At 32.6% G+C, this 15,807-nt stretch overlaps 1 protein-coding gene across 6 annotated transcripts in view; it reads left to right on the top strand.

Annotated features, from left to right (window-relative positions):
• LOC149088632 (serine/threonine-protein kinase Genghis Khan-like) overlaps positions 1-15,807 on the top strand; it is an 87,078-nt gene that overhangs the window by 52,466 nt on the left and 18,805 nt on the right. For 3 of the 6 annotated variants that reach the window (XM_089248285.1, XM_089248283.1, XM_089248291.1), the window contains exons 23-38: positions 217-365; positions 784-893; positions 2,468-2,503; positions 2,852-2,881; positions 3,417-3,595; positions 3,771-3,833; positions 4,048-4,153; positions 6,642-6,713; positions 7,939-8,003; positions 8,309-8,442; positions 11,622-11,703; positions 12,615-12,758; positions 13,447-13,519; positions 13,636-13,698; positions 14,004-14,084; positions 14,218-14,381. In XM_089248285.1, the coding sequence (XP_089104411.1) occupies positions 217-365; positions 784-893; positions 2,468-2,503; positions 2,852-2,881; positions 3,417-3,595; positions 3,771-3,833; positions 4,048-4,153; positions 6,642-6,713; positions 7,939-8,003; positions 8,309-8,442; positions 11,622-11,703; positions 12,615-12,758; positions 13,447-13,519; positions 13,636-13,698; positions 14,004-14,084; positions 14,218-14,381 (1,551 nt within the window). The remainder of the gene's footprint in view (positions 1-216; positions 366-783; positions 894-2,467; positions 2,504-2,851; positions 2,882-3,416; positions 3,596-3,770; positions 3,834-4,047; positions 4,154-6,641; positions 6,714-7,938; positions 8,004-8,308; positions 8,443-11,621; positions 11,704-12,614; positions 12,759-13,446; positions 13,520-13,635; positions 13,699-14,003; positions 14,085-14,217; positions 14,382-15,807) is intronic. The other 3 variants (XM_089248287.1, XM_089248286.1, XM_089248284.1) reach the window with 2 other exon arrangements.

Here is a 15,807-nt window from a genome sequence, read left to right as displayed (position 1 = left end):
ATAGCATAAGTTGATGGCTTTCTGTATTGTAGCCATCCTTTCATATGTAAATACATTTTATGCTAGCTTTATTAATGAATTTTTATTGAAAAAAAAGTGTCTCTGGAAATTAAATGACTTTCTTGAATCAATGTAATTAATGCTATTGTTGAAATGCTATAAAAACCTTAGTGTTTTTGTGTGAAATAATTTTAAGCTTTTTTTTATTTGTCATAGGATAAGAGTTGGAAAAATAGAAGGTCACAAAAGCTAGATAAGATGGAGCTTTTAAATTTACAATCTAGTCTCCACAGTGAAATACAAGCAAAGCAAGCCATAAGTCAAGAATTGAGCAAAGTCAGAGCAGAACTTGTTGCTGAGCAAAAGTTAGTAACACATGTTCATCAATTTGAATTTTCCCCTCCTATGTAAAGTAACATAATTTCCTAAAAATGAATTTATTTTGCAGAAAGTTATTTTACTTGAAACTCTTTCCACTAATTCAAAGCAGCGGCCTATTCAGACATTCTAACTTTGAGGGATACTAATGAATTTTTATAAACATTTCTTTGTGCATTTACTTTTAATACAGTTGAAAAATGTATTCTTTAAAATTTTAGCTTTGTTATTAATAAAATCACCAAGAGCTTAGCCAGATATTGGCAGCATTGTGCTCTATAAAAATTAATTTCCATTCAAGAAAGTATTACTATTTATAATGCTGTGAACAATTCAGATATGTAAATGCATTTAAACACGAAGAAAGAAAAGTGGGAAATGTGTATTTCTTGATTCGAATTTCAGGGAACATAGAGAGTGTCAGGTGAAACTTGAGATGTTCAAGAAGGACCTGATTAAGAAAGAAAACCAGATCAAAGAAATGCAGCATAGATTAGATTCTTCTGGTGATAGTTGTGAGTACTTCATAAGTTTTTTTTTTTCATTAAATCTGTTATCATCATTGAATTTATTACTTTTTTTTTTATCGAGGTGTTTAAATCTGATACCTCTGACATTCAATTATTGCAGTGAAGTTTTTAAATGTATGTGGATGTAACACATCTTATGTAATCTTCCATTCATCTATTGACAAATCACTGAACACATTAGACAAATTAAACTAATATGCTCATTTTGTAAATCTTGAAACTGGATCAGAGTGATTAACTAAGCAACAGACATATTATTTGTGTAACATTTGGTTAACACAGAACTGCTGTGATTTTCATTTCTTTCTTAACATTTTTGGATCCTATGAAATTTTATATCCCAAGATTATCAACAATCATTTGATTGATTGGCGATTACTAGATTCTTAAGGGATGGATGATTATACGCCATCATCTTCTAATCCTGTTTATAATTTTGATTGTCCATTGGCATTGATTGTTTAGATTATATTTATCTATTATATGATTTCAGATTCATGATTGTTTTTTATAATTAATTTTTTGTTTCCTCCGTCTGAGGCAACACTTTTTGTTGTATATAATAAAACTTTCTGAATACACCCGTTCTTCGGTAAGGCTTTGATATCTCTCTGAGATTTGAAGCGGGGTGTGTCCGGTCTTCAAAGATCCAAAGACCTATGTCAAGGTGGAATCAACATCAGGAAAAACAGGTTATTCATTGAAGCAGTTATTTTTCTGGATATCAGGCTGAGGTGATCTCGGAAAGAAAAGTAATCTCGTCTCCGCCTGGACACGAACTCAGACCCTCTTTCATACCGGGCAAGCATGCTAATATCCAGAAAAATAACTGCTTCCTTGATATCTTGGGATGAAAAAACCCATCTATCTCTCTCTAAAGGTTATTCATTGTCAAAGCCCTTTGAGATTGTTAGTTAATCCCCTTATGATAGTATTACATTAAGTTAAAGCCCCTTATGATTATAAGAATGATCGTAATGTGAATTTGGCTTCTCAGCAAAACTCATGAGCTACACAAAAACGCAAATGCTAGGGACTTTCCTCTTTCCAGAGGGAGGAGGTGCTATAAAGTACAAACTGTACCAATGAAGACCAAAAAAGCCTCTGGTTCAAATAAAAACAAAAACTCTTTGTCGTGACCTTACGTTCTTCGTATAGTGAGCACTCATCACGACAAACATAAACAGGAATTTATTAATAAAAAAATTAGAATAAGAACATAAACTTGAGACAACAATCCTACTCGATTGCTTTCACACACTATTCTCCCTCTTTTTATTTTCGAAGCCCCTTTTTGTTTTTGCAATCTCTGATCTCCTGAGGCTTTTTTTCTTCTTGTGGTTTGGAGCCTTATACCATATTGGTACATCAAGGTTTTAACTGAGAGATGCTCATACAGAACACTACACTCTTATATACAATGATTATCATTTAAAACACAAAATTCGACCTAACCCAGTATATTGCATGAGAACTCATTGTTTTGCTTTTAAAATATATTTTTCATTGTACTACTAACAAAAAAATTTCCTTTTTCCCTCCTTTTTACTAACATACAGTACCTGTGGATATTGGAGACCTTTCTATTCCAAATGGTAACATATATAAACATACTTCTAAATGGTTATTGCAATTTTTATATGCCATAGCTGCATGCAATTTTCCATCTTCCATCACAGTAAAATAATATATCTTAGCAACACAAAGCATGAATGATATAAATGCATGAACTAATTTTTAAAACAAACTTTACAAATCTTAAATTCTGAAAATGAAATTGTTTATTACTTTTAGAGGCAGCTATCACATTTCACTTGAGCATGGCTTATACCTGTCATTTTTAGTTTTCTCTTTTGGTCAGTTACCATATTACCAGTTTCTGTTCCAAACATTCATATTTTAATATAATTTTTATTTTGTTTTTGATGCTTCCTTTTCCCAAGGCGAAAGTGAATCAAGAATATTTTTAGATGGTAAATAAATCATTAAAATATTTTATACATTTATACACATTTGCATTGTTTTTGTTATGTTTGTCTAAATGTTAAAAAAGTTTGTTCGAATACTAAAATGATTATAAATCCGTGGTAGCAATAAGTTCATTTTTTTGTATATAATGTATTAAAAAATGTTTTTTTTGTACATATGTTTATATGCATGTGGGGATTGCAGTATGGAAATCACATATTATGTTTGATCTTAATGTAAAAGCTCATTATCCATACTTTGCTTAAAATTGTGAGACATTCTATAGAATGCCAAATTTCTTATTTTTTTATTAACAGATACATGTGCTTTAGAAATAATAACAGAAATTTTGAAAATGGTAACACATATATATGCTTGGTTTTTGAAGTTTTTCTTTTCTTGGTTTTGTAGATTTTTTCTGTCAGTATTTAACAATACTTTTCAGTATATTTGACTTTTCAAAATTTTTTGTTTTCATGATGATCTTATTTTGGTTTTCATGAATCCTGGTACAACTGATTCAAATAATTTATCTTTTAGTTCTGGATCGACCTCAGTCTAGAATGTCGTTTCTAGACCAGTTCTTGAAGGACACATCGCAACGCTTTGGCTTTAGTGATAGTGGAGAATCTGTTGAAGCTGGTGATGATGCTGATGTTGAAGACAATCAACCACATTCTGTAACAAGCAGTAAATCTTCAGCTTCTGAGATAAGTGCTGTAAGCTCTGTTTTTTTTTGGTTTGTGTATCTATTTGCTTTGTTTGGTTCAAATAACACTAATCTGAATTCCTATTTTTATATCAATTTACTTTAATTTTTTTAGTGCTATAAATGTGAATAATTGATTATTTATTCAGTGGATTATCTTGACTTTATTTTGGTTCTTTTATTAGGAAATTATTCAGCAGTCTCCATTATCAGATGGTCGACCAGTTATTAGTCTACTTAACTCCAAGGTATGTATTTGTAATCCATTATTTTCATTTCTAATGTGAGAACAGAAGACAAATGTTAACAAAAATGAGGGAAATTATACATAAAATGAAATAATGTTAAAACTAATTTCCTTTTTAACTTGATCATTTCATTAATAAAACATTGATATTGTTATCAGCTAATATTATTTTGTGGAATTTAAATAGTCATTATAATATTTTTATATTTATACAGCCAAAGGCTCACCAGTTCCTCATAAGAACATTCCCAGCTCCAATCAAGTGCAATCATTGTACCTCTCTCATGATCGGGCAGAGCAGACAAGGAACCGTTTGTGAAAGTGAGTTTTTATTGAAAGTGCTTTTCAGATGTATACTTGAAATAATGAAAAATCAAAGGATAAAATAATTCAAATGCATAAATTTAAGATAAAAACCGAAACCTGACAGCATTGATATTCTGAAAAAAAAAACCAGTTTTAAATAAATTATTTCAGGAGTTCTCAAACTTCTTTTTCCACCTGTGGTGCCCATTTTTTTATTCAATGCTTATCCACAGCTCCTCAGAGCTGCTTAACAAAGAATATCTTTGAAAAACCTTTGGAACAGCTGTCGTATGGATTGCCACTTGGCGATTTTTGGCGCCAGACTTGTCTGATGGCCCGACGAAGAGTCGCCAAGGCCGTCAGACACTGCGGACGGCGAAAAAAAAAAAAATCATCAGCGTGCAAAACATAATAGAAACCACAAAGCATAAAAATAGCAAAAAATATCAGTTAAAAAAATTACACCTGGACCATTTTTTTAATAATAAACAGATCGGGGCATAAGGAATTCCAGGGATAAATATTCTATGCATTAAAACTAGAACACAGACCCTTTTTTTAATAAACGAATCCGGGCATGTTGAATAAATATTATATGCATTAAAACTAAAACCCAGACCCTTTTTTTAATAAACGGATCCGGGCATGTTGAATAAATATTCTATGCATTAAAACTAAAACCCAGACCCTTTTTTTAATAAACGGATCCGGGCATGTTGAATAAATATTCTATGAATTAAAACTAAAACCCGGACCCTTTTTTTAATAAACGGATCCGGGCATGAAAAATTCTGTAGGTTCATTTAAAATAATAAACTGATAAGACAGAAGGCATGGCAATGGATGAATAAGTAATAAATACAACAAAATAATAAAACGGTATGATACAACCTCAGCAGTAGATAATCTATATATATAAAATTGATTTTCTGTGTGTGTGTGTGTGTATGTATGTTCTCTATACAAATCTACAATTTTAGATCGATCGTCGCCAAATTTTGCATATATACCAAATGGGACCCGACTTGAACGATAGGCTACTTTAAAATTTCGCCAGACCAGGGCAAATGCCCTAAACGGGCAAAAAACTGTCCGGCAACAATGGTTTTGGGTCTCAACAATCACTTTCCGAACGTTTACTTTGGTTACCGTGGTTCCGTAGCAATGCGTTTCAGATGTGTATATGCCTTTACAACGGTTTGTCACTTCTTTAATCCTGTTAGTATATGTATAATAGTTTATGCCTTTATAATGGTTTGCCACATTTTCAATACTCTTAGTAATGAGGCTTTTTGAATAGACGTCATAATCATCATCAGCATCGCTTTGAGAGTCAGGAAAAGGGTGATCCTCATAGAAATCAGTGCTAAAATTGTCGATTTTACTGCAGAAATGCGGAAATTAGTGGGATTTTCCGCCCCATCAATAATTTTAAAAATTGTATTGAATGCTTGATTTTTAAAATATTCAGTTCGCTTAGAGATATACGAAGCCCAGGAGATTAAATATGAAGTAATTAGCCAAACCTATACTTTTAAGTTGAATATTCGAGCAATATCATTGATTTCATTTATATCTTCTCAAGTATGAAAATGAATGTCTCCATATTGTCTCTTTTGATATTTATTTGCATAAATTCATGTGGGTTAGGATATTTTAAAATTAGTTATGAGCCCGTGAAAAGTGCATCGAAAAAATTCCACAGCTTTAACTAAGGATTTTTGGAAGCTGGAACAGACAGATGGATAACTTTGAAGTTCAGGAGGGGGGGGGGGAAGGATCGAAATACCTAGCGCCCCTTAAAAAAAAAAAATTATATTCATTTCTACGTTTCTGTGTAAATCTATATTTGTTTATTTCATGAATCGCGCAGGAAGTCGCCATATTGGTTAACTTGGACACGGCTTGCATGTCCCTCAAAGAAAGAGGGAGATATCACGTGATCCAAAAAGCCTCATTCAAGAAAACCCGAGCAGCGCCGGGTATTATAGCTAGTAAGGAAATAATAATCCAAATGACGTGAGCTACAGAAGGGAGAAATAATAATCCAAGAGACGCGCTGGAAATGGAACAACAGCTGTTTAGAATTTTTGAAAAACACGGTGAACAAAAGAAAAATCCTGTTTGGCAAAGCCAGCGCCACCTGGTATCACTCAGCAAAAACTGAAAAGATGTTAAAAAATACGGCAACCTAGAGCCCCATTATGACAGTCTTGACAACTTATCACGAGGAAAAAGTTGCTAAAGTCGTGGCGGACCATACTGCATCGGTTCCCTTTTTTATTGTTATTGGAACTTTTTGGTCTATATTTACATTATTTTTTGTCATTTTTAAATGTGCATTGATTTGTTTTCTGTGATGTGCTGGTTTTCAAAAACCTTTAAGCATCTATTTATTCCCTGCATCTTTGTTTTTGTGAATTTAAATTATTATCTCTTCTGAAGTATTCATGAAGAAACAAGTCTTCTATGTGTCTCATCAAATTATATATTTTTTTAATAGTATGTGGCTTCGCATGTCATGTCGTATGTCGTGACAAAATTCCATCAGTTTGTCCAGTTCCTCCTGACCAAAGTAAGCTCATAGTGTGATTGATGTGTATGTGTAACCAATGTTCTATTACAGGGTGTCTGGAAAAAGGGCATATGTTACAATTTCAAAATTTTACAGAAATCGCCAAAAACTAATATCTCATTTTGAGGTCGTAATTGTTGCATAAATCATGTATGCCTTTCTTCCAATTTTCATCTAGTGATAGTTTTAGACACTAAAGCCATTACAGCAGAGTTTCACATTTTACCTTCTTCCATAAAAAAAGTTTTGAAAAAATGTAACATGTTTTTCTCCCAGACACCCATTCAATTATTGTTTTTATTCAAACAACTGTTTTGCGGTTTTTTTAAAAAATTTTAGCACAAATGATATCTTCATGTTTTTATTCCTTTCAAGACCAGTATTTCTCATTGTAAAAAACAAAAATAACACACAAGTTAAAATCAGATTAATCGTATAGTTTCACTCTTGAAATGAAAATTTAAAAGCATTTTTCTGAATCACATTTTTTACTTTGATGTTAGGAACATTCTAAGTTAAAATCATTCATTGAAAATGCAAGAATTTTTTACAGCTTGATTTGTTTTATTGTGATTATCATAACTTTTTTCAGCATTTAACACCAACATAACATTATTAACATTTTAAAGTGACAGAAGGTTAGCTGTTTTGTTTGTTCACAACTTTGTTAGAAAATGCCTATGATAGCAGAGGATCTTGATAATTTTCCTCTCAAAATCATGTTTCTTTGTTAAAATATTGGAGTGATGGAAGTGAAGAAGTTGGTTGAAATACAAATTCAAAGGCCACAACAGGCAAAATGCCCAGCAAAGTGACTGAAATAGATACCCATGAAAAATATGGATGCCAATTATATCGAAATACAGGAACCGAAAATAATATCAGTTATCACAAAAAAAACCTAATGATTATGATCACATCATTAATATCATACATTGTGATTATTCTTCCTTTATTATGATGAGCTTTCAAATGAAAATATCTGGAGTATAATCTACCTAAAGCTTCAGTCCTTCACACTTCCAGTGGAGGAAGTGGTAACACCACCCTTTCCCTGATGCCATCTCTATACTGATCCATACATATAATCGCTCATTCCTCCCTGAGTATTATTTTTTTAAATTTCCTCTTTGCTCAGATTATAGGATATGGATTTTTAAATAAGAAAAAGTTTGCAACCTAAAATATTATTTGATATGAATAACATACAACAATTTTGTTGTAGTTAAGAGGCCTGTTGGGATTGATCCTGCAAGAGGAGTTGGAATTGCATATGAAGGTTATGTGAAGGTATGCATTTCTTTCCATAATTAATTCATATTTTCTTTCCTTGTACTTTAATCTACTTCCAGTCAACTTGAAATTATGTTATTTGATGTCATTCATTTTGCTAGCCTATAGTTGATAAGGAAAACCAGTTCCAAACTGTCCAATGTCCAAACTGTCTTAGCATCAAAAATCACCCTAACTTGTTATGTAGACTACCATGGTAGCTTAGTGCATAAGCTAGGTTTATTTCATTTTTTTAAAATAGCACATTAAAAACTATTTTATTGTATTTTCTTATTTGTGATATTCTGTATGTTTTTTTACAGGTTCCTAAGGTTGGTGGTGTGAAAAAAGGTTGGATGCGCCAGTTTGTTGTGGTTTGTGATTTTAAGTTATTCCTGTATGATCTGATTCAAGGCACACAACCTAGCATATCAGTTTCACAAGTTTTGGATATGAGGTGAGTTTTTCTAGTTTGCTAAACAGCTTTCAAAAATATAGATTTTATTTATGTTTTAATTTTTATGTATTATGTGACTATAGTGGGTCCAAAAACAGTGATTTTTCACCCTTTTTATACTTGCAAGACATAACTAGCTCTCATGGCCCCACATCTTGGAGCAGGGCCAAATGCTGGGATATTTCGTGAGGTCCCTTTCTCAGACTTTTCACTGGCTGCCCTTCTATAGTTAATTTATGGTGTATTATAGGGCATCGTCTCTTGCATAATCATGAACCGTTGATTGAGTAGCGAACTTAGACACAGCTTTGCTTGGTTGCTGATTGCCTCTACCAACATCATGTGCTAATGACCTGGTGGTTGTCAGATTCTTCACACGGCTGTTACATTGCTGATCAAATTGGAATATATCGAGTCTGCTAATATGGAAGTTCGTCGGAAATGCAGTTGATTGCCTGCTCCCCCGATGCCGCGGTGATGTCATCGAGTTATGGTTGGGATGAACCTCTCAATTGAATCGTATGACTCTTATGACGGTGGTCCGACACAATGTAATTGGTGAGGCCAAAACTTTTTCTAGAAACTGTTGCTAAAAGAACTTTAATAAAAAAACTTAATATTGATAATCAAGTTTGAGTAAAATATTATTTGTGTGCGATCTGATCTCAAATGATCTGAATGTTCAAATAAATGTTTTAAAAGGAAAAATGTGTTAATTTATTCTTGTCATCTGTGGTGCAATATTGGGTCATGAAATCATTAAATGAATTGGCCCCCATACTTTTTTCACTTTTTATCGATAAACTCAATCAGGGTATCGATGGGATTGCTAGCAAATTCGCAGATGACGTGAAGCTAATGGGGGTAATCAGGAATCAAAGCAATAGGGAGTTTCTCCAGACCAACTTAACAGGATTGCAGCATGGGCAAATAAATGGAGCATGATGTTTAGCATTGACAAGTGATTGGTCACTCATTTTGGTGTGAACAACTCACAGCACTCTTACGAGTTGAATGGTGTCACTATCCCGGATGCAACTAGGGTCACCAATTGGGAATTCTTATTGATGAGCGACTTAGGTTTTATGAACATTGTTCAGCGATGGTCAAAAAATTGAATAGAATGCTTGGTCTCATTTTCAAAAAGGCCTCTCCGCATTCTAAAGTAATTTCTCTGCTTTTCTGAGGCTTAGTTCGCCCTGGACTGGAGTATGCTGTAAGGTTTTGGAGACCATACCTACAGAGGGACATGGACTTGTTTGAAGGGATGCAGAGAAGAGCTACACATGTCCTTATTGGCACATGGGGCTTGAGTTATGAAGAGAGACATTTTTTGAATACGTGTACACATTGGATGAACGTAGGGAGATGTGATCTAAGTGTTCGAAATTTTCAGCGGGATGGATAGGATGGACCAGGAATTACTTGTACACTGTCAGTCAGCTGCTTTTACAAGGAGACACCAGACCAAGGTTATGGTGTCCCAGGGAATTTTTCTCTTATAGGGTTGTTAATAAATGGAATAGCTTACCCCCGGAGGTAATAAATTGTAACATAGTTGACTTGTTTAAAAAGAGATACGATAAACATGTTGAGGTAAATCGAGAAGTTATCCATACTTAGAATTTGACAATCATAAGTATTCTTATGGGCATTGTATAATATTTCATCATGTATATGTATTGTTTGTAATTGCATTTTTAATTGGGTTGCTGTATTTTTGAAATATATGACATCCATATTTATTATGGGCATGTTTTTCTCAGCCACCTCTTTGGGCATTTTGCCTGTTGTGGCATTGCATTTGTATTTATAACTCGCAGATATATACCAATTACTTGCTAATGAAAATTTGAATAGCATGGATGAAGATGTTATTGTTGAAAATGATCTAGTGACAACAGTTCGAGGTGATGGATGTGGAATGCTTGAATGCTAGATATATTTTGCAACAACGAGGATGAAGTATTAGAAACTCCTGAAACATGTTCTTCCAAAGATGTAAGACAGAAAAAGTGCAATACTCATGTGAATGTTTCAGGAAAAGGCAAAACAGTTTTGAGCAATCCAAAAAAAAAAACAAAAAAACTGCATGGATAAAAAACTTCTTCCTGGAATCTGGTCAAAACCTCGGCTCTGGATTACATTGAAAAGATTTGCCATATAACCAATACAGCACGTTGGGAAATTCATTCAGAATTGCAAGAAGTGGATCTTACTTCACATTTGGAATTCCGAAGAGAAGTGGCAATGAACCTTCTACGAATGAAGGAGGGGTTACTTATTCATCCTGGTCCAAGTTGTCAACTAAAGAAAGATTCCTGGTCATTTGATGGCCATTATATTGTGTCTGCGATACAAGGACGGGCTGGGGTTTGCTGAAAAACACTAAATGTTACCAATCTGACAAACGTGTCCATTAAAGATGTTTTCCTTTTTGTATTATGGACATTAGAAAAAGAATTGAATTTTCTGCACACATTTTTGTTAAAAAAATTGGTACGTGTTGCAAATTTAAATTTGTAGTAGAAAATTTTGTGTAATAACTGTACTCCAGAAATAAAAGATCATGAGAAAATAGGCGAAATGGAAAACATTAGCTAGGCGTGCCAATGGAAAACAAAGAAAAAAATATATTTTTTGAAATTTCAAAGCTGATCTATGTATAGGCATGCAAAAGGACCTCGAATTCCAAATTTCAAAACAAGTTGAAATTAATTTGGCCTTGTTGTTCATAGTTTGGCCTTTAAACGGTTAATGATATTCAGGGTGCCAATGAGTTATAATTAAAAGTTCTAGTTATGAAAAAAAAAAATTGTTCAAAAGCAGTTTTATAGTTTTGATATCAAATTTTTTTTTATTATCAAAGAGCCCAATCGATTGCCTTTAATATTATATTGCTTCTTTGTTCTTCAAGCTCCTTAGGCAGTCACAAATTTTATGACTTCATTTATAGCAAATGTCTTGATCAAAGTATTCTTTTTGTTTCATTTTTAGGTGATTTCATTTTGATTTTAATGCATTAGTTTTATTTTCAGGAAAAAAATTACTTGGTGTTTTTTTAGAATTGTATTTCTATTTTAGAGAACATCACATTTCTAAATACGAACTTTTATATGAGTCTTTTCTCGAAAATGGAATTTTTTTTCCTCAAATGGATATATTTTCATTTATTTCAGGGATGAAGAGTTTTCTGTAAATTCAGTTCTTGAGTCAGATGTAATCCATGCAAATCGCAAAGATATTCCATGTATTTTCAGGGTATGACATACATTTACATATGGATTTAATAATATATGTATGACATACATGTATTATTTCTTTTGTTAGCTGAATAATATGTGTAAATGGGCAAAAAATTATATTCCTTCTACCAACCAACTAAAATTTCATTATTTCATTTATGGCTAATTGAATTTTTGTAAAAATTTTCATCATAATTCACTTATTTGAAAAAAAAATTTCTTCACATTTTTTTAAAATATTTTCTGGATTTAATTTAATTGTTTGGTTATAAGCATGCAATAATTAGCAGTTGCTCTTAATTAGTGCAAAATACATCTGGAGGTGTTTTTCGCATTCTCAGTTATGTTACTTGAACAACATGGAAATTTTACATCCAGAGCTTGAAACTATTTAAAAGTATGTAATGACAGTTTTTAATTCTTGATTATCACAAAGTAGAACTTTTTCTATTTACTGAAAAGTTATTATTAAAAATAATTGTGCCCACATATTAGACATAGAATATTCTATGCAATTTAATTGTGAAAAATCAATCATATATGACAAAGAAATGGAAATAAAGCCTATTATTGTAAAGCAGTTCAATTGATACCATCCAGCAGCTGAGTATGGTTACCAACTAACCTTTACCAATGGTTACCAATTAGCCCTTACCAACTAATTTGATGTGTGTGCCTGGGTTCAAATTCTATCTTGAACATGGAAATGTTTGAGCTGTTTGGATTTAAAATGTTTGTCCCTGTATAATTGTCTAAGAAAGTTTGTACATATAAAATGATCTTTTCGTAGAGAGATTAATTTTATTGTATTTTTTATTTTATTTCTAAAAATAACCTTCACATGGTTGTACAAAAGAAAGATGTATACAATATTATTTCTGCTCATAATTTCTTATTATAGAGATAAGTTTTATTTATCACCTAAAGGTTACCACATCGATGCTAAATCCACCTGGCATAAAAAATCAGACCCTGATGATGGTTGAGAAAGAAAGTGAAAAAACCAAATGGGTTGATGCTCTCAATGAGCTACACAGAATTCTCCGGAGAAACAAGCATCAATCAAAAACCGTATGTTTTCTTATTCAGAACTGTTATATGTTTTTCTTCAGCTGGTTTTTAACTCATATGTATTGACTACCATTCACATTGTCCAGCTAATTTTGTGTTGGGATTAGTAACCTGAAAGAATTTTACTAAAATTTGATTAGTTGTAAAAATCTAGACGCGTTTTTACACCTCTTGTTCACAGATGAATGGTTTTTCAGGCTATAGGGTTCATTACAAGTTTAATATTTCTCTGTACAGTAAATGAGCCTCATGGGGAACATCAATTCAAGTTCACAATAACTAATTGAGGCAAAGCAGCACCTGACAGGCTGAAAAACATAGGTATAAGCTGTGATCATTGGTAGCTTATTGAAAATTTTCTAATGGAGTGTACCTAGTAATGTGGCCTAGACACCTCCTTGGGTTGGGAGAACGTTGAAAAGCAAATGGAGCTTATACTGATGACAGCCTTTGGTCACGAGATACTCATCATCATCATTTGGCGTCCCATAGGGGAAAAGCCTAGGCAAATTTTGCCCATTGCTCTAACACCAAGTGGTTCAACATGAGTTGTGGGTCACGAGATACTCACTTTTAATTTTAAAATGTGTACCATGAAACTTTATAACAATTATTTTATGACATATTCTCTCTGTTTTAATAGAAATTTTAGTAATTGTTATTTTAACATAAACTTATCTGTTTTTAGGTGTTCAAAGCGAAAGAAATACTTGATAACACGTTAACTGTTATAAAGAATGCCACAAGTGCTTCAATTATAGGTGAAGTGTTCGACTTTATTTTGGGACATAATTATAATAGAATGTTTGATCAAATTTTTCGAGCTTTTGCAGATAATCATCTTTTACAATTTTATTGGTTTAAATTGTTTTTGCAGACAGAGACAGGATTGTGCTGGGTACTGATGAAGGTCTTTATTGTGTAGACTTGGACAGAGAAGGTGTGTGTTGAAATAATGATTCATTTCCACTTAACTTTTTTTAAAGGTACATAATGTATATATATATTTATAGCCATCTTGACTGAACCTAGTTTGTTTATACGATACTGATGGGATGGTAAATCTGTCATTGATATTGATTTCTTGTGGGAAAAATAATCTAACTATATTGTGACATCAAGTGAGGTCATTTTTCCTATATGATTAAAAATTGATGTGCCACCTAGCTATTGAATTGTATGTATGGAAAAAACATGATCTGAGTTATGTGTTACTGAAATAATTTTCTATTGTTTTAACTTCAGAGATTGCACGCGTTGGTGATGGAAAAAAAATCGCTCAACTGGAATATGTTGCTGAAGAACAACTTCTCTTAGCTGTTGCTGGTATGTGATACTTATATTATTTAAAATATAAAAAATATTTTTTATGTTATTATTATATTGATATTGAATGCATTTTGTAGCACTTAAAACAAAAATAGTTTTCTTCTGAAACTGTCAATGATGCTGATTTCAGGCAAACAGCGTTTCCTCAGGCTCATACCTATAGGTGCACTAGATGGACAGGATGTGGAGTGGACAAAAGTCACTGATACAAAGGGCTGTTCCATGTTCTGTGTCATGTCTGTGAACAGGGGAAGTTGTACTGCCTATTATTTCTGCACAGCTGTTAAAAAACAGGTTAACATTGTCATCTTCCTGCCATTGCAGTTTTTATGTCTTTGTCTTAGATTTATTTTATGTTCTCAGATTTTCACTATTTTCAAGTATATTTTGTATCAAAAAGTACAGGTGTGCACATGTAAGCTTAATAATAGGTGAATTCTGTTATTTGAATTTTTGAATATGGACTAGAGACTATCTGATCAATGTCTTATACAGCCTAGTTAAAAATTAATACATAATAATTCTCTGTTATTCTAATTGCACAAAAACTGGTTTTGTGGTGTGGTTACACAAAATCGAACATTAAAATCTTTCGTGCTGTGCTAGCCACACCTCAAAGCGGGTTTTTGCATGGATTAGAGCCAGGGTTGGCAAAAACTCGGGTTTTTTTTTAGAAAGAACCCAGCCCACTGGGTTTTTTCATGGTTTTTGATATTGAAGCATAAGGAAAGAAAGTTATATATATGCTGTAAATAAATATAACAGACTGGGTAATTTATGACAATTATGTATATTAATAATAATTAGCACAGAACATTAAATAAATACTAGCTATAATACCCGGCGCTGCCCGGGTTTTCTTCAATGAGGCTGTTAGAAACATGTGATATCTCCCTCTTTCTTTGAGGGACCGTGTCCAAGTTAACCAATATGGCGACTTCCTGTGCGACTCATGAAATAAACAAATCTAGATTTAAAGAAACATAGAAATGAATATATACTTTTCTTTCCTTTTTTAATGTATTCCTTTTTGCTATGTATTTCTATTCTCTCTCCCCCCCCCCCCCAAACTTCAAGTTAGTCATCTGCCTGTTTCAGCTTTCAAAAATGCTTAATTAAAGCTATGGAATTTTTTCGATGTACTTTTTATTGGCCCATAATTAATTTTAAAACAACCTAAACTGTATGAATTGATGCAGTTGAATATCAAAAGATAATACGGAGACATTAATTTTTCATGCTTGAGAAGAGATAAATAAAAAGTTGAAATCAATGTTATTGCATTGGATATTCAACTTAAAATTAGGTCTGGCTAATTACTTCATATTCAATCTCCTGGGCTTCGTATATCTCTAAGCAAACACAATATTTCAGAAATCTGGAATTCTATACAATTTTTAAAATTATTGATGTGGCGGAAAACCCCACCAAATTTCAGCATTTCTACAGTAAAATCGGCAATTTTAACAGTGATTTCTATGAGTCTCACCCTTTTCCTGACCCTCAAAGCGATGATGATTATGGCGTCTATTCAAAAAGCCTCATTACTGAGAGTATTGAAATGTAATTGTATTGAATAGTAGTATTGTGTAGTATTGAAAGTATTGGCAAACCATTATAAAGGCATAAACTATTATACATATACTAACAGGATTAAAGAAGTGTCAAACCATTGTAAAGGCATATACATGTATGAAACGCATTGCTAGGGAACCACGGT

The sequence above is a fragment of the Pholcus phalangioides genome, unplaced genomic scaffold (genome assembly GCF_987345545.1).
Source record: "Pholcus phalangioides strain wild (caught in Gottingen) unplaced genomic scaffold, Ppha-v1.0 ptg000003l_1, whole genome shotgun sequence".
Classification (NCBI taxonomy): Eukaryota; Metazoa; Arthropoda; class Arachnida; order Araneae; family Pholcidae; genus Pholcus; species Pholcus phalangioides.
Note: the sequence above shows the minus strand (reverse complement) of the source record. Positions and strands in the feature narration are given on the sequence as shown.